The sequence below is a fragment of the Benincasa hispida genome, chromosome 12 (genome assembly GCF_027475165.1).
Source record: "Benincasa hispida cultivar pf3 chromosome 12, pf3_genome.v1.1, whole genome shotgun sequence".
NCBI classification, from domain to species: domain Eukaryota; kingdom Viridiplantae; phylum Streptophyta; class Magnoliopsida; order Cucurbitales; family Cucurbitaceae; genus Benincasa; species Benincasa hispida.
The window spans coordinates 44954699-44977390 of NC_143489.1; the positions used below are offsets into that span (position 1 = coordinate 44954699).

The following is a 22692-nucleotide window of genomic DNA, read 5'->3' on the forward strand; positions in this document are numbered from 1 at the left end:
TCAACTAGTTATTCTCTGAGGCATGAATCATTATAGCACACTTATATAGAATTTTTCTTTTTTTTTTCTTTTTTCTTAAGTTTGGGATGGTGAAACGCACACAAAATGTGTTGTTTGCCTTAGATTTAGGATCGATTTTTTATATATCTTTTTATAAGATTTGACGGGTTTTTGCAAGTGATTTCTAGAATTTATGATCGATAATCAAATTATACTCAAAAGGAGCTAAAAAGGATCAAAATATGCTCAAAGAAATCAAAACCGAGCAATGGATCAAAGTTTAATGAACAAGTTTAATAAAGTTTAATGAGAGAGATAAATATTTAATATAATATATGTGGATACATTATATAATAAAGTTTAATGAGAGAGATAAATATTTTAATATGATTCAAATATTAAAATTAATTGGTTATATGAGAGAATAAAAACTATAAGTATATTCTTTATGATATAATATAAGCTAAGTTATATATGGTATTAATTATATTAATTATAATATAATTACAATTTGAAAAATAACTCTTTAGAAGTTATTTTCCGTGGTTGAGAGAGAGATCCTCATCTCATATATGGGATTTGCATAGAGAGGCGGGATGATGGTTTTTTACGTGAAACTCTTTGAAGAAGAAAAGTTCTCTTTAGATCATCTTCTTCCTTTATCAAATTTCTTCTCAAGAACTCCCTCAATTCCCTCACCAAAATTTAAAGCAAGTCCATCACTCTACCTAGATTCTCATCTTGAGGATAGTAAGGAAGACCTCATATTGATAACATCCAAGAAGTAATGTATTGTTACACATAGGAGTTAGTGACGAAGAGGAAATTGGTTGTTCGTGATCTTGTCGGAGAGAAAAACAAGAAGAAAAGTTCTTCATGAGCAAATCCATCTCATTTTCCTTCCCTTTGTGCATTACGTAGAAAAGCATGCAGAAAAGCATGCTTAATGTTGCTTATACCTGTAGTTCTCTGTATTTCTCTGTTTTAATAAGTTCCAAAACGAATTCAACAATCCAAGTGAACATCCGCTTCTACTGGGGGAATTCACACTTGGCTGCCCCTTCAAAATTTCTCCTCTCCCAAGCGCCAACTCTCTCCAACAAATCCCTGATAGCATCGATGAACAAGTTTCATCAAGGAATTTGGAGTGCAATCGATCTCCTCTCTCTCTTAGACGCCGGCAAATATGTATCAAACACTAAAGCAACCGGCGGTGACCTCCACACATCGGCGACCAAAGCAAAGAAAAAAAAGGTTAAATACATAAGACAAAAATTCTCATCTTTTCTTTTCACTGCTGGCCACATCCAATTTCTCTCCGATGGTCTGTCCCAGTCATCTTCTCCCGCAACAATAGCAACACCAGTGGCAATGGCTTTCCGAAAAACATAACCCAGCGGCGGTGACACCTTTCCTCCACAGACGACAACTAAAGAGCTCATATCTCCTCAACTGTCAACTCCACATGTTATAGAAGTCACAAAACAAAGGGTAATATTTTAAAATGATAGGAACAAAAATAGAGTAAAACTCATATAGGTATTTCAAACATAATTAGATTTTTTTAATAACAAGAAAATGAAATAATATAAGGACTACAATTTAAAAAAAAATATATCTAAAAAAAAAAAAAAAACTGGCTCACACAAGGAATCCTGCTGAAAGAAGGGAAAGACGGGACTCCCATGACATTATTGAAACATCTTTGCTGATCACATCAGTCATGCATATAAACTAAAATTCTTTCAAGAATTCTACTAATATTTGGGGGAAAAACTAGCAAAAATTGAACCATAAATTTCCTCTTGGCCCATAATCAATTATTTCAAATGAAATTCTCATTATAACAGGGAGTCGGCTGGGATTAATTTTTAGGGGCTGAACTGTGGTATAAGTTAGTAGTAAATTCTCTCTCTTTCTCAACAATTAAATTACGTATAAATAAAGTTACATATATCTGTAGGCCAAGCAGGCTCTTCCAAAATGTATCAGGTTTCGACATTAATGGCCAAAAAGTGTTTACGAATGGCCAACAATGTAAATCTCATCCTCCATCCCTCTTCGCCAAACGAAAAAGACACAACATCAGATGGGCACAGTCACCTTCTTTTCCGCCTCATGTGGCTGAGCATCAACTGTTTGCTCTTGAACTGCCTTCAAGTTCAACTGCTGGCGGCTGGGCAAGTTGCTGCTCCTTCGGCTTTTGCTCCACTGGACTGGGCTTGTTCTGTTCAGATGGAGGAGGCAGTGGCGCCAGTTCTACAGGAACACACGGCCTCCAGATGGTCTCTTTACCAACATCCATGAGAGCTATGCCCAAGTAAGATAGCTCGGCTCGGATATTGTCACTTCTCGCGAAATCTTTGTTTTTTCTAGCTTGTGTTCTATCTTCAATCAAACGGAGGATATCATCTTCCACCATCCGTGCTCTCTTCAGTGCTTTGTCCTTCAACTGCTGCAAAACCTGAATGGTGGATTGCATCTTTATGTTTCATATTCAACAAGTTCAATTCTAATTCATTTTTCATCTTGTTCTCTTCTAATCCCTAATGTTTCAAAATATTTTATTTTTATCTTTTAACATACAGACTTCATTTCAGTCATTAATGTTAAAAACTTGTTCCATTTAGACTTGTGTTTAAGCTAACATGTTAACGATTTGGAAACAAGATTTGTGTTAAATGTAAGACCAAAATCTAATTGCAAGAATTAAAAATACATTTGTGTGAAATTCCAGAAATCAAAGTCTTTTGAAGAGCTGACCAAGCCAGTAAGAGTGTGAAGATTAAAGAAGCAAAATAAGATATGAACCTATGGAAATAAAATATATATAAGACAGATTATATTTACTTCAGAGTACGTAAATGAGGACAGCAATCCAAGAACATCTAGAACTTCTCTCAATTCCTTCTTCACATTGACAAGGGACTGGATCATGGAAAGTTGCTGTTTCTTTGGTTGCTTCTTCTGATAAAATAAAAAACATGGTTATTCTAAATGGAAAAAATAAAAAGAAAAGGGGCGTAGGAATTCAGACAAAAAAAATTCCCGCTGTATTTAGTTTAGTAGATTGATTTTAATTTATCAAGTTGAACACTAAAATAAATGGTAAATTAACATATACAAAACCAAATTAGATAATAAAACCAACCTAGAACACCCAAACACTTGGCTAACAAAACATAAGAAATCTGATAGGCCTCAGCCACAGGGAGAAATTTGAGAGCTCCGTTCCTCTCCACAATGCTCAAAAAGTTGGATTACAGTAATGAACCAAAAGTATTCTCTCACCACACACCCCAACTACACATAATCTCACCTTGAAGCCCCCTAACCAACAATATTCCTTTCTTGGGCCAACACTAACTATATATTTTCCTTGCACGAATTTACCCCTCCTCTCTTACCTCTCTTACGAACATACACTTTAGTGACTTGGGGCCTATCATTACTCGCCCCCAAAGAACCACCTTGTCCACAAGGTGGAAATCTGGAAATTGCTCCTTGATAACCGAGGCAAGCTCCCACGTAGCATCCACAGGGAGGCCACCGTCCCGTCGAATTAATACCTCCAAAGCTCCCTCATTATTGGGAGAGTTCTGCAGACCTAACACCCCTGCTGGTTGGAGCTTGAAAGTCTATTCATTGGCCAAATTGGGAGGTATTGGTAGATGTGGCAGGTTGTTCCTACTGCTTTTCACAAGAGTGATACATGAAAGTCCAGATGAATATTCGATTCTGCTGGCAACGTAAGCCAATGGGCTACTGCTCCCACCCGTGCAGCAATTTGGAAAGGCCCGTGGTGCTAGCTTGGGATGAGCATGGTTGCATAAGGAAGATTGTTGATATGGCCTTGGCTTCAAGACACCCAGTCTCCTACTGCATAATCGACCTCTCGTCGTTTTTCATTTGCAGCCTTTGTCATGCGTTGTTGGGCTCTATTTAACTCAACCTTTAGAGTTTTCACGTTCGTGCGGCAATGTATCAGTCTCATTAACAGCACTAAACCCCTGTTCATAATGCAAAATTGGAGGTGGAGGGTAGCTATACAATACCTCGAACTGTGTTAAACGCGAAGCTGTATAAAACATGTTATAATTAAATTCTGCCCAGGGTATCCACTTTGACCACTGCTTGGGAGTGCCCATTGCAAAGCATCGAAGGTAGGATTCAAGCCCCCAATTAACTACCTCAGATTGACCATCGGTGTGAGGATGGTAGGTGTACTACGGCGGAGCTGAGTTCCCAATGAACGGAATAACTCTTCCCAAAACAAGCTGATAAAGATTCTGTCACGATCCAATACAATGCTCCTGGGATAGCCATGCAAACTTCCGCTTTCCCTAACAAAGGCAGCAGCTACGGATTTTGCAGTGAATGGGTGCTTGAGGACAATGAAGTGGGCGTACTTGGAAGGTTAACTACCACCATTATAGTATCATACCCCTCTGATTTGGGCAACCCCTCATATCCATGGTATTATCCTCCCAAACTTTGTCCGGAATAGGCAATGCTTGTAGAAGTCCAGTCGGGGCTAAAGTCAAATACTTTGCTTGTTGACATATTGGGCAATTCACTACAAATGCATGCACTCTCGCCTTCATTCCAACCCAATATACCTCCCTTGCCAATCGTTGATATGCCTTCAAGGCTCCTTGATGTCCTCCCCACTGGACTGTTATGGAATTCATTCAAAAACTTATAATCCGAACTCTTTTTTTCAAAGGAATAGTTGGTGAATTTGCTAGCAGGACCAACCGGCCTTTGTAACAGAGAACATCTTGTAATGAATACCCTATAGGTGTAAACCCCAAAGAATGATAATTAGTATGTTAATTAAAATCAAGTACAAGTTAATGTAATGTTTGTAGGGAAAGCTGATAAAGAAGGAAAAGTTTCAAGTATGGAGAAACAAGGCTCTCGGGTAGCTTTTGCATTGAGAAAAGGTGAGGAAATTTGGTCAAGTGTGGAAGCTAAATGTGCCATGATAGCCCATGCATTGAAGGTTGTTGAGGTGTGTGGCAGCCATGCTCCTAAGAGGTTAGTTGAGCGCATGACGGTATGTTGCATGGAGAAAAATGACCAAGTGTTGGTTGTGAGTTACCATGCAATGGGCGTGGGCAACGCGCCAACCAGAGCCAAGTGAGGTTATGTGGGGCAGCAAAAGGAAGGCGTTGGACGCATGGCTAAGGCTATGCGATGTTTAAGCAAAGGCCACGAGCAAGGGAAGTCAGGCAATGACACTAGGCCAAGCAACAGACGCATGATGTGTTGAGGGTGAGCATTGGCCAAAAGGGTATGCGTCCAGATGTGCCATACGATGGTTAGAGAGTATTGAACCATGCAGTCTCCACTATAGAAGTAAAGCCTCGATTCAAAGAGTCGGTTTGAGCAAATTACTCATGCTATTGAGGTGTTTCCAAAGCCATTTGAACGAAGGTTAAGTGTAGTTGAAGCTCTAGGGCTGCCAAAAGGAACCTCCAAGGAATTCAAGGTGAAATATGAAGAAATCCCCAAGAAGGTCAGGCTCTCGGATGAATCTGACCAGTGGTGAAGATTGAAGGATTCCAACCAAACCAAGAAGTATTTAGGGTAAGCAAGTTAAGATGTTTTTAACGAGTTTGTAGAAGAAAATTTTCCAAGAAAAGGTCTGGAAAATAAGTTATTTGAGCTCAAAGAAGAATCTGGAATTTTGGTTTGAATAAGCAAACAACTGCTTAGGTTGAGCAAGTAAGCAGCTTGAACGGCCAGACGGTGACGCAGGTGAACACGCACGTGGAGAGCTAAGTTGCGTGCAAGGGATGTGCTGGACTTGGCATAAGATATGCATTGGACCGTGCGACGTATGCTGAAGCCGTAAGCGCAAGGGGATGCTGTGTGAGCGATAGGCTGCACAGTAGTTGTGAGCGAGGATGTGCGAATAGGCGCACAAGGTGCTGAGCGCAAGGTTGCATGGGAGGTGTGTTGGCGCACGGCTGGACGAGCATATGAGGCATGCGATGGGCACATGGATAGTCTTGTGGCCGCACAACCTAGAAACATAACTCAAGAAAATACTAAGTGTTGAACGCATAAAAGGGTATGCATTGAGCTTGAAAGGGATGCTTTAAGTTAAGTATTAAGTCATTCAAGTGAGTTAGTCTCACAAGAGAACTTATGGCATTAGCTAAACATGGTTATCATTTCCATAGGGTTAACACCAATAGGAAAGGCTTATCAACCCTAAAAAGAACACCCAAGGCTGTGAGTGACAAAACTAATATTTTTCCAATGTTTTAGTAACATATGTTTTACTTAAATGTTTATACTCATGCTTCCTTATGTTTAAAGAATGTTCAAAATAATTTCCAAGAAAACTAGATTTCATGAAGCCTATTAACGCATGCTAGTTTAAAGAAGTTTATGAAAGCATGGTTTAAGTATTTCTATACTTAATTTTCAAGAAGCATGCATTGGAAGTTTTATGTTTAATAGTAATGATATTTAAGCATATGATTTACGATGTTTATGCATCCAAAGTATGTCTTACTTCAAAGTATGAATATTATGATGATTTTTAAAACCCAATACTATAGGACAATGAGAAGTTATTTGGGCAGTAGTACCTAAGGTATGACGTTACTTAGTTATTACCACGTGAACATAGGTAGAATTGACGTTGGTCATGTTGAGAATACTCCACATCAACTAAGGTTTGTCGTTGAGGGATTGAACAAAAGGGTTCTCTCTCAACTATGGAGCATGTTAAGCTATGTTTCAAGCTATGCTATGTTTGAAAGTTTTAAGCATGATATTTATGATTTATTAGTCACTCACTAGGCTAGTAGTTTACTCGTTTAAAATTTTTTTTCCCAAATAGTGGTCAATTTCCCAATGGTTAACTGCACTGCTGCTATCCCACCCAAGGACTCCAATTTCAGAAAAGTTTTAGGTGTTTACTTGTAAATGTCTGTACATAAGTGTTGTTTATGTTAGGGACAAGGGCTAAATGTTGGGACCCATTGAACCCTGTATCTGTTTATGATGTAAATATGTTGTGTGCTTAACCCTGGTTGTGTTATCTGAGTTTAAGTATTTTCAATTGTTATTTATATATTTCAGGTCTAGGTAGGTTAAGAATATAGGTTAGCCAGTAAATGCCACAAAAGGATTGGTAACTGTTGTCCTCTATGAGGCCACCCATCATGAAAGTCTACGAGAGGAAGAAGGGCAAAAGAGGAAAGATGGATATGGAAACAAAGAGTGGGAACCAACAGGAGGGGACCATGATGGAAATAGGAGGCACAAACCACTAGAGGGCAGCAAGCATTTGGGGGAGCCGTACAGAGGAGGGAGGACCAGTGTTCGGGTATTCGTAGGACCTGCAGGGAAGAAGGAAAGAGGAGGGAATGCTTTGGGAATGAAACCTTGGGAGAGTCGACCTCTCAAACAGTCGAGTATCCTTTTCATTTCTACCTTGTAGTATCATTGTTCTTTTCCATCTGTTATTTCCTTTTGTTAGAAACGCTTGAGGACTGTAAGGTTTGCTAGTTAATATCATAACTCAGGGAGGGATCTAATACCCTGATTCTTGGAGTTAGGTGTCTGGTTGGTGTCTGCAAGTGAACCGAGATCCTAACATCGTCACATTTTCTTTTGGATTATGAGGGTAATCTGGGAGGGGGTGTGACAATAGGTGCCTATTGTCCTACCAATAAAGCTTGTCGAATCTCATTCAAGGTGGTATCAACACACACCTGATCAGTAAAAATTGAAGTGTTTATACCCCTCGATCACACTGAGCAACCCTAACTTAAGAGCTGGAGGCAACCTTAATAAAGCATCAACCGTGAATTTTTTTGGCCCACGTTTGTATTCAATCGAGAAATCATAGCATAGTAGCTTTCCAATCCAACGTTGGTATTCCCCAGCAACCACCCTCTGTTCAAGTCAGAATTTCAAACTCTTCTGATTTGTCTTTACAATAAAGCATCTACCCAAAAGATCCCATCGCCATTTTTGTATAGCAAAGACAATGGCCACTATTCCCTTTCATACACAGCTTTGAAGCGGTGGGTTGGAGGCAAAGCCTGATTGAAAAAAGCTAGGGGTCTCTGTTTTCGCATCAATACTGCCCCTACTCCAACACCTGAAGCATCCGTTTCAATCTCGAATGGTTCCTCGAAATTAGGAAATCCTAAGATCGGTACAGAGATCATGGCACTTTTTAACCTCTGAAAAGCATCTCCTACCTCCTAATTCCATGTGAAATTCCCTTTATTTAGCAGTTGTGTGAGGGGTCGCTAAATTGTCCCATAATTAGCAATGAATCTCCTTAAATAGCTGCCTGTTAATCCCCAAAACCCCTTCAATTCCTTGACATTTCTAGGTATTAGCCATCGTTGCATAACTTCAATTTTCCCGGATCAACCAAGACACCATCAACATATGCAATATGGCCCAAGTATTCGATATAGGGGCCCCCAAACTGGCATTTCTTGAAATTAGCCACAAACTGATCAGAGACTAAGATATCCAGCACAATAGTCAAATAGCCTATATGATCCTCCGTTGTTTGACTATATATCAAGATGTCATCAAAGAATACCAATAACAAATTTCCTCAAATATGGCCTCAATATGTCATTCATGATAACTTGGAATGTGGACGGGGCATTTCACAAACCGAATGGCATTACTAAGAAATCATAATGGAATGAGTACCAAGGCGGGAATTCCATTCACCATGCCTCCTCTACCGCACACCGCTTCCTCAACCATAACCCGAACAATTCATATCGATTGGAAAATTCTCTCTACCCTTGATTGTGTCGTTAAGAGGGAAACATTTCAAATTATCTGAGCAAACTCGCTCAAACACTCATTCCATCTTTGTTTCATAGACATCTCTTGAGTGGCTTGCATCTTTCAATTTAATTTTAAGTGAACCGCTGAACCATAAGTTCTTTAGGAAATTGAATGATGAAGGTGTGACACCCTCTGACTTGAAAAACACAGCAATAAGAATGGTTACTTTGCAGAGCTCACTCTCTTGGAACACTCTGGCCACTGCACTATTATCCTCATCCCATATATGGAAAATAAATTGGGATGATTCTCTTTTTTCTTGTTGGTTTTGGATTACCCTGGTCAGCCTCACCATATAAACAATTCTGCAGTGGCTTCAAAGCCACAATCTTACAAGGCTACTATTCAATCATCCTCCACCCAATCGAGGCCACCCTATATGACCACAACTACTATTCATGCCAGATCCTCCAGCTCATCAGCCCTGCTTCATCCCCAATTGATTGGAATTCTATGGTGGTCCAACTCTTTACACTTGGAGACTCTTGGTCATCTATTTGCGACACAATTCAATCATCCCTCTCAGCCCACTGTACCATTAATCCTCTTTCAGATGATAAAGCACTGTTGCATGTTTATAATCATGAGACATCTAAAAGCCTTTGTAAAACTACCGATTGGGTGATTGTGGAGAATAAGAAGAAAATTAAGTTCCTCTCTCCATCATCTTCTTCATCCTTCAAACAGCATGAGGTTGGATTGATGTCTACAATCTTCCCTTACATTGTGGTCGCAAGATATCTTCAAGCAAATAGGTGATTTATGTGGTGGTTAACTCCGTTCATCCGATCAAACTGAGAGAGGCCTTATTCTCTCTTTTGCTCGTTTGAAAATCAAAGAAAACTCTAGGGGCCTCATTCCTTGCGAAGTGCATCTTCCCTCAGATTTGGCCGGTGGTGTACTCATGGTCAGAATCCAAGTCGTGACAGATGGGTCAAGCAACCGCCAGAGAGGAAAGAAACTGTCAACTGAGATTTCCATTAGGATCTCCATGAATCAAGGGTTACCGAAAAAGGAATATCCCAAGCTATTAATTCCTTGTCGACGGTTTCCCCTTCTCTCTCCCCTTCTTTATAGTCGTTTGATTCCCCTAAACTTAAGGAGATGCCAAGCCAACAACCTCCTCTTTTAGCTTTCAACCCCAAATTTCCAGCCCTTCCACCTCTGCCTCTCTTTCCTTCTCCCAACCTTCTCTTTCCACAGTTACTTTCCGAGAAAGGCCCACTTCCCTCCACGTTGGCTCCATTTTCTCCACCTCAACCACTGCTTCCCTCCCTCCATTCGCTGGTTTTAATACTGAAAGGTATCCTTCCAGCCCTGTAAATGAACCTAATTGCCCTACCCGTGACTCAACGTTTACCAAACTGCCCCTTGACTTGTCTCTGTTTGGAGACCAATCGAACGAATCAAATCACCTTCCCCTATACTCCCTTCCTCCCCTCCCAACCGATCTAAGCCCTAGCCATGTCTCCACATCTCCAATTACCTCAACCTTAAACCCTCCTACCCCGATAAGTGATTTCCCTTCTCCTATCTCCCCTCCTTTCTCCAACAGCTTGCTGCATCTTCCCTCCCTTTCGGTCTTAATGACTTGGCTTCATTGTTGTCAAAACATGGTTTATGTGTTATGGTCATCCCAGCTGCTCCTAAAACCAAGAAGCCATCTGTCATGGCTAGCAAAAACCCAAATTACAAAGAGAACTACTTGGTCTCTATTCATCAATCCACTATGACAAGTGATAAAGGGAACTACCTCAATCACGTCTGAGAACTCCCACAACAGTAATAAGAATAACTCCGATTAACTAATTGGTAAACAACCCCAAGAAAGCTAAACATATTTTGGTTTAGAAAATTGATCGATGATCAAGAAGAAAGGAGAATTTGTTCCTAACTTCAAGATTTCGAACTTTCTACAATCTAATTTAATTTATCAAACTAGATTGAAAGTCCTAAAACATGCATTCTAAACACAAGAATACAAAGAAAGAGCATAAAGCTTGAGAGAATAAACTCTAAGGAAATTTCATTCAAATTCAAAGTGTTGTTCTCCAATGACAAAAGTACATAGGTATTTATACTAATTGAAAAGACAACTTGAAAGGACACGACATTTCACCTAATTGACTAGGTTCAACAAAAACTCTTCAACTACAAATATGAACCTCCATAAATGTAAATACATTATTATAAATTGATACATTAAATATTAAATATGTGAATGAATCTAAATTTCTAGATTCATTATGACTTTTGGTGGCTTTGATTCTTAAAGGGTTGCAACTCTTCATATTTGGAAGCTTAACGTGGAAGCAAACCTTTTAATGCTCTAGCTCCTAATCATTGTCAATTATTTGCTATCAGTCTGCAAACTTGTCCATAAGGGAGAGGGTACTTCGGACTATCAATGAAATCCCTTTCTTGGAATGTTCAGGGCCTTAATTCTTAGATGACCTTGGTTAAAAGACTTATCCAACATCATAACCCAAGCATTGTTCTCCTCCAAGAAACAAAACTATCATCAGTTGGTTCTTTTTTTATTAAATCTATATGGAGCTCCTCATGCATTGGTTGGATTGCTTTGGGCACTTTGAAGTAGGTGATTTTTCTGTCCTTGAAATTCAAGGCCATTTTACTCTCTATTCGTGTTTCTCTGGCATTTTTCTTTTGGCTTTTGCTTTTGGCTTACTGCAGTTTATCGTCCATCTAATAATGTTTACCAGTCTGATTTTTGGCAAGAGCTTGATGACCCTATTGGTTTGGGAGGCGCGAATTGGGTTATTGGTGGAGATTTCAACGTCACAAGGTAGTCTTGGGAGAAATCTTATGATCCCACAATCTCCTTCAGTATGCATACTTTTAATGAAAGGATTTCTACTTACCACTTGCGAGATATTCCTTTGACAAATGGTTGCTTTACTTGGCCTAGCACTGGTCCCACTCAATCTCTCTCTCTTCTTTATCGGTTCTTTCTCACATAGGGTTGTCTTCATAAATTTGGGGTTGTTACTCTCAAACAACTAGAACGAACTACATCTAACCACTTTCCTTTGGCTTTGTTCATGAGCAGTATTATTTGGGTTCCATGTCCTTTCAAGTTCGAAAAATCATGGCTTAAAGTCCCTAGTTTCCGCCCTTTGGTGAAGGATTGGTGGAATCTCCACCCTATTACCAGTTGACCCAATCATGGTTTCATGATGAAGTTGAATGGTCTGCAATATATCATTCGTGAATGGAATACTTTACAACATATGAGAGCATCTTAGCTTCCCTCTCTTATGACTCAATTGTCTCAGCTAAATGCTATGGAAGATAGCGGCCCTCTTAGGGAGGATCAATTAATTAGACGGCGATACTTCGATCACATATCCATTGGCAATAACAATGTAAGCTTAAATGGATTCTTGAAGGGGATGAAAATACCTGTTTTTTCCACAAAATTGTTGCTGCCCAACGTTGTAAAGGTTCGATATATGAGATTCTCTCTCGAAATGGCACCAGTCTTTTGACAAATTCAAACGTTGAGGCTGAATTTTTGGGCATTTACTCCTCCCTTTTTACTAAGGATGATAAACAACCTTTTCTCCCTACCAACCTTGATTGGATTCCTATTTCTTCCTCTCAAGCCACGGATTTGGAGCGTCCTTTTACTAAAGAGGAGGTCTACATGGCTGTCTCCTCTCTTGGCACAAGCAAATCCCCTGGTCCTGATGGTTTCACTTCTGAATTTTTTAAATTTTCCTGGTCTACCATCAAAGATGCTTTTGATACATGATTTTTATTCCTCTAGAATTATTAATGTTAAGTTGAATGAGACTTACTTGTGCTTGATTCCTAAGAAGATGAATTCTAAATTTGTTTCTAACTATCGGTCTATTAGTCTCATTCCTTGTGCTTGTACGATTGTGGCTCATGTTCTCTAGAATCGCCTCAAGTTGATTCTCCCTTTTATTGTTGCTGCCAACCAACTCGCTTTTATGGCAAACAGGCAAATTCTTGATGCTTCTTTGATGGCCAATGAGCTCATTGATGATTGGTTTTTTCACCAAAAGCCGAGGTTATTCTAAAACTCGATCTAGAGAAGGCTTTTGACACGGTTGATTGGGAATTTCTTGACTACATCCTTATTATTAAAGGTTTTGGTACTCTTTGGCATATCTGAATCAGAGGTTGCATCACTAGTGCCAATTATTACATTATTATTAATGGTCGTCCTTAGGGAAAGCTTATACCTACCCATGGCATTAGACAGGGTGATCCCCTTTTGGTCATTCGTCTTTTTCTCCTTGCTCATAGCTCCTCGATGGATCTCACTATTGCCCACCCTGTTGGTCATTCGTCTTTTTTTCTAAATCATTTACAATTTGTTGATGATACATTGTTATTCTCCACTACCGAGCAACATGCTTTACAGAACTTGTTTGATGTTGTCCGTATTTTTTAATATGCATCTAGTCTAAAAATTAATTTGGCTAAGAATGAGCTCCTTGGTATTCATGTTCTTGATTCTGGATTTGATTGGTTGGTTAACTCTTTTGGTTGCAAGCGGGATTACTGGCCTTCTACTTACCTTGACCTCCCTTTGGGTGGTAATCCCAGTTCTGTGACTTTCTGGCAACCAGTGATAGAGAGAATTCGGCACAACCTTCATAATTGGAAATATGCTTATATTTCGAAGGGTGGCAGACACACACTCATACAGGCTATCCTTTATAATCTTCCTACATATTACTTATCTTTGTTCAGGAATCCCTCCTCTGTTATTAGTTGCCTTGATAAACTGGTTCAGGACTTCTTTTGAAAGGGTTCTCATGATTTTGGCATGCATAATGTGAATTGGAAAATATCTAAGTGCCCTCAATTGTTAGGGAGGCCAGGTATTGGCAACTTTAAGAAAAGAAATTATGCCCTTCTTGCAAAATGGACTGGGTGATTTCTTTCTGAGCATGATGCATTAGGGAGGTCTTTTGTTGTGGCCAAATACTATTCTATCGATTGTATATGGGCTACTCCCATCTCTCGTGCCTCTTTTAAGGCACCTTGGAGGTTTATTTGCCAAAATATTGGTCTGGTGGCTTCTCTTATTTGTGGTAGGCTTGGTGATGGTTCTTCTACTTCTTTTTGGCATGACTCTTGGCTTAGCTATGGTACCCTATCAACTGTGTTTCCGCGGCTTTTATCGCCTTGCTCAACAGCCAAAGGCTTTGGTAGCCATCTTGTGGAACTCATCCTCTCATGCTCGGGATCTCAATCTTCGTCGTAATCTTAATGAGTTGGAAATTGCAAAATGGACCACTTTGACGCACTATTTGTCGTCTATCGAGTTAAGCTCTTCCCCTAATTCCTGGATTTGGCCTCTGGATCCTTCTCTGTAGTTAGTACAAACGATGTGATCCTATGCAATGAGTTTGCATAAGACTTAACCATGTGATCCTGGAGACACTATGGATGTGGCCCACTTTGTAGTTAGTACAAACGATGTGATCCTGAATCGTTCATATAGAGATATGTGAGTGAGGGGATCCTATGCAATGAGTTTGCATAAGACTTAACCATGAAATAGTCACTTTTTACGTTCTAAACGCCATTTTATGTATAAAACTGACTATTTCGATAATTGATGACCTAGGTAACTTAATCTTAATCCTGAGCTAACTATGAACTCCTATTCACTCGGAATTATCCTTAGATCTGCATAGGTGAGAGCAACTCATCATTGCTGGCCCAATAAGCCTCCCATTTCAAGGGTAAGATCAGGTGGATAGAGGATCGACGGGTCTAGCTTCTAAGCCCATAAGAGGAGACACATAGGAGATAGAACGGATATGTTGGGTTTCAGTTTAACTATCTACCGTGTGTGTAGGTAGGGTTGAGAACAGACTCATTCAAGACTGAGGTTTGAATGTTAACCTCATAATTGTGATATGCTTGTATTATTATGAGTTGAACGAGACTCTATAAGTTGTTTACCACTCACTGAGCTTCTTGAAGCTCATTCTTTTCTTTCATGTTTTTCTTCTCAGGTAGCAAAAGATGAGGAGTTCCAAGATGCTGTTAAGGTCAAAGTCTGTCACGCCACAACCACACTTTCAGTTTAAAGTTGTTGATGTAAACTTTGTAGTTAAGTCTGGTTGTATAAACGTTATACTGTTTGTAATAAAATAAGTTTAGTCAAATAGTTGTTTATATCCTTGGCTTAAAGTTTAATGAGTGCAAAGGTTCAGATGGGTAGTATGTATCATGAAAGAGTGATATTTGTTGTCTTCATGCCTCCTTTCGGGTTCTAGAGGTAGGCTCGGGAGGGGGTGTGACATTACAGTAATGAACCAAAAGTATTCGCTCACCATACACCCCAACGATACACATACTCTCACCTTGAGGCCCTCTAACTAACAATATTCCTTTCTTGGGCCCACACTAACTATATATTTTTCTTACCAGAATTTACCCCTCCTCTTCCCTATCTTATGAACATACACTATAGTGACTTGGGGCCTATCAAAATCCAATTATGAAACATCTAAGCCTAACCAGAAAAACACTACCAGGTACACTTGATGCCAAATATTCACACCGACAGAAAAGTTCCAACACAATTATAAAATTCAGCACCTACAGAAAATAGTCTAGCCCAATCACAAAAGTGTTCACATCTAGCAACTCTCTGCGAGTGAATTTTTTTTTTTTTTTTTTTTGAAGGGGGGCGGCAATGACTCCACTGCTTATTCAAGTTCAAATTTTGATTTCATAAAATTAAAATTTTTAAGTAATGATATAAAACAAATTCCCTAGCATTGACTGTGGAGACGTGCAGGATGCATGCAAGAAACTGTACCTTCAACGATGCCAAAGTACTATTTATAAATTTCAGAGCTTCCTGGAAGGTGCCAGTTAATATATGTGCCGTGTTCAAGTCATCTGCCATTCTAGTTTGAAATTCAGAGCGTAGATTACTGATGCATTCTTCAGCAGCAGAGCTAACAGGATCTTTTTTGGTTGTTTTTCCCAAACCGTCAGTAAGGTTTTCCCCTTGATGTTGTGATAAAGCATCTTCACAATCTTGCAAAGTCTGCCATTTACACAAAAACAGGCCATGAATATCAAAGAGACTGGTCATTACAGAATAATCCATCATGAGTTGAATATACCACCACCTTGCACCAAGTACAAATGACTGACCATGGGTTTCATTATGAAAAATATATATAATATTAAATGATTGACCATGGAATGACTGAGGAGATTGATCAGTAGGCATCGATGGGATCACAAACCTGGTATATATAATAAACCGTATCTGATGCACTATCCAACTGAGAGATAGTGTAATTGAGAGGGGACCGATAATGAGCACTTATTAAAAAGTGTCTCAAAACTAATGGATGATACCTTTCCGTAATCTGCAGGATGTAAGAAAAATGTAGTAACACCAAAAACAAAACTTGTTTAAAAGCTTCAATAGCTCCTTTATGCCCATCCTACCTGGCGAATGGTGAAAAAATTACCCAGTGATTTGGACATCTTTTCGTTATTATTGGTAACATGCCCATTGTGCATCCAATAACTAATTTTACTCTCTTGGCAGGCAGCACAGCTTTGTGCAACCTCATTTTCATGATGTGGAAAGATCAAATCGATGCCACCTCCATGGATATCAAACCTAAAAGTAAGATAATGAGCGCTCATAGCACTGCATTCTATATGCCATCCAGGTCTTCCAGGACCCCATGGACTTTCCCAACTTGGCTCACCAGGTTTCGCAGCCTGCACGGTTTGTATTTATTACAAACATTTAACAACCAATTCCTGTTCCTACTTACCTCATAGCCAAATTGATATCTGCTTTTTACCTTCCACAATGCAAAGTCAGCAGGATTACGCTTTCTCGAATCCACAGCAACCCGTTCGCCAGCCCTATGATTTTCAAGCTTTTGTCCCGACAACTGTCCATAATTTGGAAATTTGTCCACAGAAAAGAACACGTCTCCATCAACTACATAGCCATATTCCTTCTTTATAATCTGCAAATTTATCGACCAAAAATCAAATAAGACAGGGTCACGACTAATTGTTCCCTTCAATTCACAACTAGAATAAGGAAATCTTCAGATGAAAAAAAAACGACTAGACATTTATAAAAGGCAAAACTCCATGGTTTTCAACTACTAGAGAGAACGCTCCCTAAATTAATCATTTTTTTGTCTTGGAAAAGCACTTCGACCTTCATATGAAAACTGAAAAGAAATTTTTTTATATAAATAAAAGTCCAAGCACGCATTTCAAGAACCTCCTACATCTGATTGCTAAGAAAACTCATAAGATATTAATTCTAGTAGTTGATCACCACAGCTTGTCCTCATTTGTCTCCTAGTCTTTTACTATTTATACATTAGCCCTTGGACCACCAGGCATGGTGGTTTCCCACGAAAAGGGAATCATATATAAAATTTCAACACATAGTATTATGCACGTTTCATTTGTAGGTTTTTTCCACCAAAACAATATAAAAATAGTCACGAAAAGTGTCATAGTTATCTAGAAGGAAATAACATTTAAAGAATATATTTGGGTGGTAAGCACACAACACCATAAATATTGATGATCATTGACCAATCATTAAGAATCCTTGCTGCTAATTTCTGAATCACATTTGACTAGGTATGGGGCAAAATTATACAAGAGTGCAATAAAATATAATTGTGCATGAGATATGGATGCATTCTGCAATTTAGAGAAACAAAAATAGCTGAATCACATTTGACTAGGTATGGGGCAAAATTATACGAGTGCAACAAAATATAATTGTGCACATGAGAAATGAATGCATTCTGCAATTTAGAGAAACGAAAATAGTTAAAGTTTGTTGTAGACAGATTGGATCGTTCAGTTGTTGTAAAGATCCATACCTGAGTTATCATATCCTTGATTTGTTCCAAGTGATCTGACACACGAGGTTGATGTGTTGGAGAAAGGCACTGAAGATCGGCCATGTCAGAAAGATATTCTTGGCAAAAGCGATCACTTAACGTAAATGGATTCTCCCCAGACTCGTTTGCCCGTCGAATTATCTGTTGATTGTAACAATGGCAACCTCAAGTACTGAGAAATTTACCGTGCAGAAAATGCCACACATTTACTATTAAGAAAATGTCAAAAATAAACAAATCAAATATTTTTTTCTTTTGATGAAATACCAAACTTTTACCGAGAAAAAGTGAAAGGGCATGCAAAAAAGAGCCCATAAAATGGAGGCAAACTAAAACAGCCTCCAAAGTCCAATCTCATAAAATAAGATCAAGCGAAAAGATTTAGCCAACGGATACCCATGTAGACACATTGAACCAAAAAAACAAGACCAAACCTCACACAAAGGTCTCACAGGCCCAAAAGTTATGTTGTTTCTTTCTCATCAAAGGTCCTAAACAATAGCACACACCCCAACTAGCCACAAAACCTTCCTTTCTCACCAAAAGGATGATGGAGCAAGAACTCCTCAACCCTCTTTCTGCAGCCTCTACATCTAGCCAAACTCACATAAAAGCTCCTCCAAAAACCGACTCGAAACTGAATAAGAAAGATCACGCTCCCAAAGAATGTGACCAATATCTTCCATTGCGAACCCAATATTAGGACATCAAGTTGGGAACCCTCCCCAAAAATCTATCCAAGGTATTAATTCTTTAGTAGATAATCTGCCAAAGAAAAAAAAATCTTGGAAATTTTCACTCAAAGGGAAGGGATTAATTGACAAATAAAACAGGACTTATATGAGAACCCTTTAGAAGGACTAAGGTTCCAAATACGTATCTCTCCCCCAGAGCAAAAGTGAAACTCTCCAAGCATCAATAAAAGATTGATATTATCAACCATTTCCCTATGACAACCCGAACGTAGGATAGGATGTGGACTGAGCCAAAACTTATAAACACTAATAAAAGCACCCTGAGATTCTACTACCATTGAGGTTAACAATCTTTTAATCTCTCCGCCAGCAGCAATAATCTTGTGAACACCGATCACTAGACAAATAAACAAGTCTATACTCTCAAATTTTCCTTGCCCCATACTCCTTGAGGAACCGACATACAAAAGTGTCTGGCCAAGGAACTATCCAAGACTACCCTCTCAATTTTTATTTTTTTTATCAGAAACGTTAACAGAATTACATGGTTTAAATTCGACAATTAAATCCAGCAGAGAGATCAATGGCATGGTTTAAATTCAACATCAAAGAAAAGATTAAGGTTTGGGAACATCAACTATCAACTGTTAGGCAATCAGACTTCAAATTGGCTATCCCAAGACTGTATTAGGTGACAAAGTCTATATTACTTTTCTATTTTAAACGATAGTTTGTCTCATATCGGAAAAAGATAGAACTCTAAGAAATCATCCCAACGGAAGTAAATCATTATAACACAATTTCTTGCTTAATGTAAGATATATATATACACACACACATATCTACACTCTCACCTTGTCATCAACATCAGTAAAATTCCGCACATAAGTAACTTCGTATCCCAAGTGCTTAAGGTATCTGCAGGGATTTATACCAATTTGGTTACAATTTTAAAGCATTTGATTTTTTTTCCTTTTTTGTTTCTAAGAAGCATTTGATGAAAAATAAAGCTTCAAAACTGCAAACAAATCACCAGCCATGCAGAAAAATTCTAAATATCAAGAGAGTTTCAGATGCTACAAAAATCTAAATGTCAAGAGAGTTGGATAGATGCTAGGGATATCATTGGCTCTCATAGGAACAAGACACCAATATTCAATAAGCAACTTAGATTATAGGCACACAATACAATTCGTGCTTCACTTTCAAGGCCAGACGAAAGATACTAAAATTGGAAATTCACTTATTTATTATAAATATTGAGAAGAAGTAAGACAATTGAAAAGATTCACTTTGCAAAGGTATTCCATGCACTAAAATATTTTTTATTTCATGTCAATGGACCAATTTGTGACTAATAAAAAGTACCAAAGATGTTCCCATTATTATCTTTTTTCTTTTTCTTTTGTTGTTTTAATAAATAACTGAGGTTTCATAAGAAGAAAATGAAAGAAATAAAAGAAGAGGCTTCAATCCAACAAAATCAAACCAATACCATAATAACAAAAGAGTCTATAAACCGAAGCTCATAACAATTATTAAACCTAGCCCCAGCTTTTCCCAGAAAAATAGCTGGTTTATCATTTATCAAGAACCTAATTTGGTCCCATAGATAAAGTTGTGCATCCTGGGTGTTTGGGTGCCTTCTTTATTTTTTTTTTTAATGAAAAGGGTGTTTGGGTGGTTTGAACACCATGCCTGTTTGTTCTCAACTTCCCCTACTCATGAAATGACTTGAACAACTACATATATATGCACAATTGATCTAAATTAGCATCTGCCTAAAGAAGAATTCGCTTTACTGTACATATTCTTTCTCCTTTTTCTTTTCCTATAATCTTTTCCCTCCTCTGCAAGTAACATTGTTCAAGCTAAAAGCTTAATAGGTTTAATTTCTCTTGTGATTATCAAAAAGTGTGAGGTTTTCATGTATACTCTGAAATAAGCAGAGTATTGAATCTCCCAGAAACTTGATATCCTGGCGCTATCAAAAACCTCACTATCCAAAAGAAATAATATCTTATAAATGCAATCAATTGCCTAAAGAAATAAGAATGCAGAAATTGGTAAACCTGTACAGGACGTCAAAGTTTACGGCGGCACGGGCATGGCCAATATGGCTGAAATCATAGGCCGTGATGCCGCAGACGTACATGCCAACCTTACCAGGCTCCTTCGGCGTGAAGACTTCCTTCTGCTGCGTCATCGAATTGTAAACCCTAAATTCCTCCTTCGCCATTCCGACGGCAAACGAGAAACTAAATCTGCATGAGATACCAAAGAGGAAAACTTTCAAATTTATGTCAACAATAATTCGAGTCTTTTAATTTCGTCAGTTTCACATGAGCATTGTATTCAGAATTAACATCACAGTTTTATTTGATATTCATCAATATTCGTTTCTTCACTACCATGCTTTGAATCTAAAAATGCGCTGAGGTTGTCCTGTCACGTAACTCCTCATTTTTTTCCCATTAAAAAAATCCTAACTTGGGTTATTCTAGTCGGTGGATGGGAAGAGAGAAAAATGACACAGATTGAGATTGAGAGAATACCGGTACGAAGAGAATAGAAAAAAGAGCGCAAACAGATAGGAGGAAGGCGGCAGCGGCAGTACGAGCAGGAGAAAATGGCAGAGTGGCGAGAGTTGCTAAAAGGAAGGGAGAGCCGGCGCCGCCGTCGGTGTCGGCGTTGGGCGTGAAGAGTGAGAGGGCCGAGGAGAACGCGAAGGAGGTGGAGCACGTGTGAGTAGGACGGGAGGGTGGGAACTAGGTTGATGGTTCGCTGTCTGAAACCCCGACGTCGTTCGACGAAGCCCGCCGTTCGAGTTTTCCTTGTTCACGAAGGAGCAGCAGGTCGCGCGAGAAGGAGAGGAGAGGAATCGCCAGGGAGAAGATCGTACGTTTGTCTTTAGGGTTTAAAAAAAAAAAAATGGGACGTTTAGTTTAAGATTTTTTGCATATCTGAAAATAAGATATTTGAGAATAAGATATCTGAGAATTAAAGATGTTTGGTCGTGCATAAAAATACTATCAAAATTTTATGAACAAAAATTGTATTGCATTTAATTTAGGAAATTAAGTATCCAAATCTTATTATAATTACAATAGAATGAATAATATTAAATATATCAATAAAAAAATTAATTAATTATGAATTAATAATAATTTTAATTATAATTATTTGAAAATTGAGTAATTTATAAGTAAATTATAATCTAGCACTGAATCATTTTCATTATTAATTAAGTTCAACATTAGTAATTTTACTTTTAATTAAATAATATAAAAAGATATATTTTAATGAACAATATATTATATAAATGTGAAGAAAATGAGATAAAAATATAATATATCAATAAAGAATATTAAAAAGTGTTTTATAAATATGATATGTTAATAATGAATAAAGTAATAAAAGTTATTCACAATAAATAATTAATTTCTTATAAATAATAAGTGATGATTATATGTTCATAGTGAATGATCAAATTAAAATTAATCTCCATAAAATTACTTGATTATTAAAAAAGATAATAAAGTAATAAATTATTATTATTGAAAAATGAAGTTTAATACTAACTAAATTTGACTAATCACAATTTGCTAATTAAATATATTTAAGATATCATTAGTTAGTAAATTAATAATTTATGTAAAAAAATAGTTCCATTAATTTACTAAATTTTTATTATAAAATAAGTTAATTACATATTTTAATAGATCATTATTGATTTATTAAAATAAATATTTATATTATTTTTATTAAATTATTATTAATTAATTAATTAGTTAATCGTATTCAATGTGAAATTATATGTAAAATAAAAAACAGGGAAAAGAGAAAACCCACATGAAGGGAATAGGATACCCTTTATCTTGTGGGAAATGATGATGCCTGGAATAACTTATTCCCAAGCAAAGAGTTGAAAACTATGAAACAAACATGGGAATTGAATACATGTACCAATTCCCATGCAGAAAACCCGCCAACCAAATGGCCCCTAAAGGGTAATTTAGACTCTCACATACTCATGTCTCATGTGCTTTCCCGTATTTATTCTATTGAGCTTTTTTTGCCTTAAAATTAACCTTAGATTTCATAAATATCGAGAGTTCTATTTTTTTGAAAATTTTGTATGCAAAAATGTTGAATGACCTAAATTTTCAAAAAAAATATATATCGAATGACCCTTTGTCGACGTCAAATTTGGATGAAATTAC

General features: G+C 37.8%; 1 protein-coding gene across 1 annotated transcript; it reads right to left on the reverse strand.

Annotated features, from left to right (window-relative positions):
* Positions 1-1779: 1779 nt before the first annotated feature.
* LOC120092956 (cysteine--tRNA ligase 2, cytoplasmic) lies at positions 1780-21421 on the reverse strand. The gene is made up of 10 exons (XM_039051222.2): positions 21025-21421; positions 20542-20733; positions 19324-19387; positions 17754-17915; positions 16698-16868; positions 16330-16611; positions 16122-16247; positions 15683-15916; positions 2851-2967; positions 1780-2464 (listed from the first exon to the last, which is right to left on the reverse strand). The coding sequence occupies exons 2-10, from the start codon at positions 20706-20708 to the stop codon at positions 2132-2134; spliced, it is 1656 nt and encodes a 551-aa protein (XP_038907150.1). The 5' UTR covers positions 20709-20733; positions 21025-21421; the 3' UTR covers positions 1780-2131.
* Between the last annotated feature and the right edge of the window lie 1271 nt (positions 21422-22692).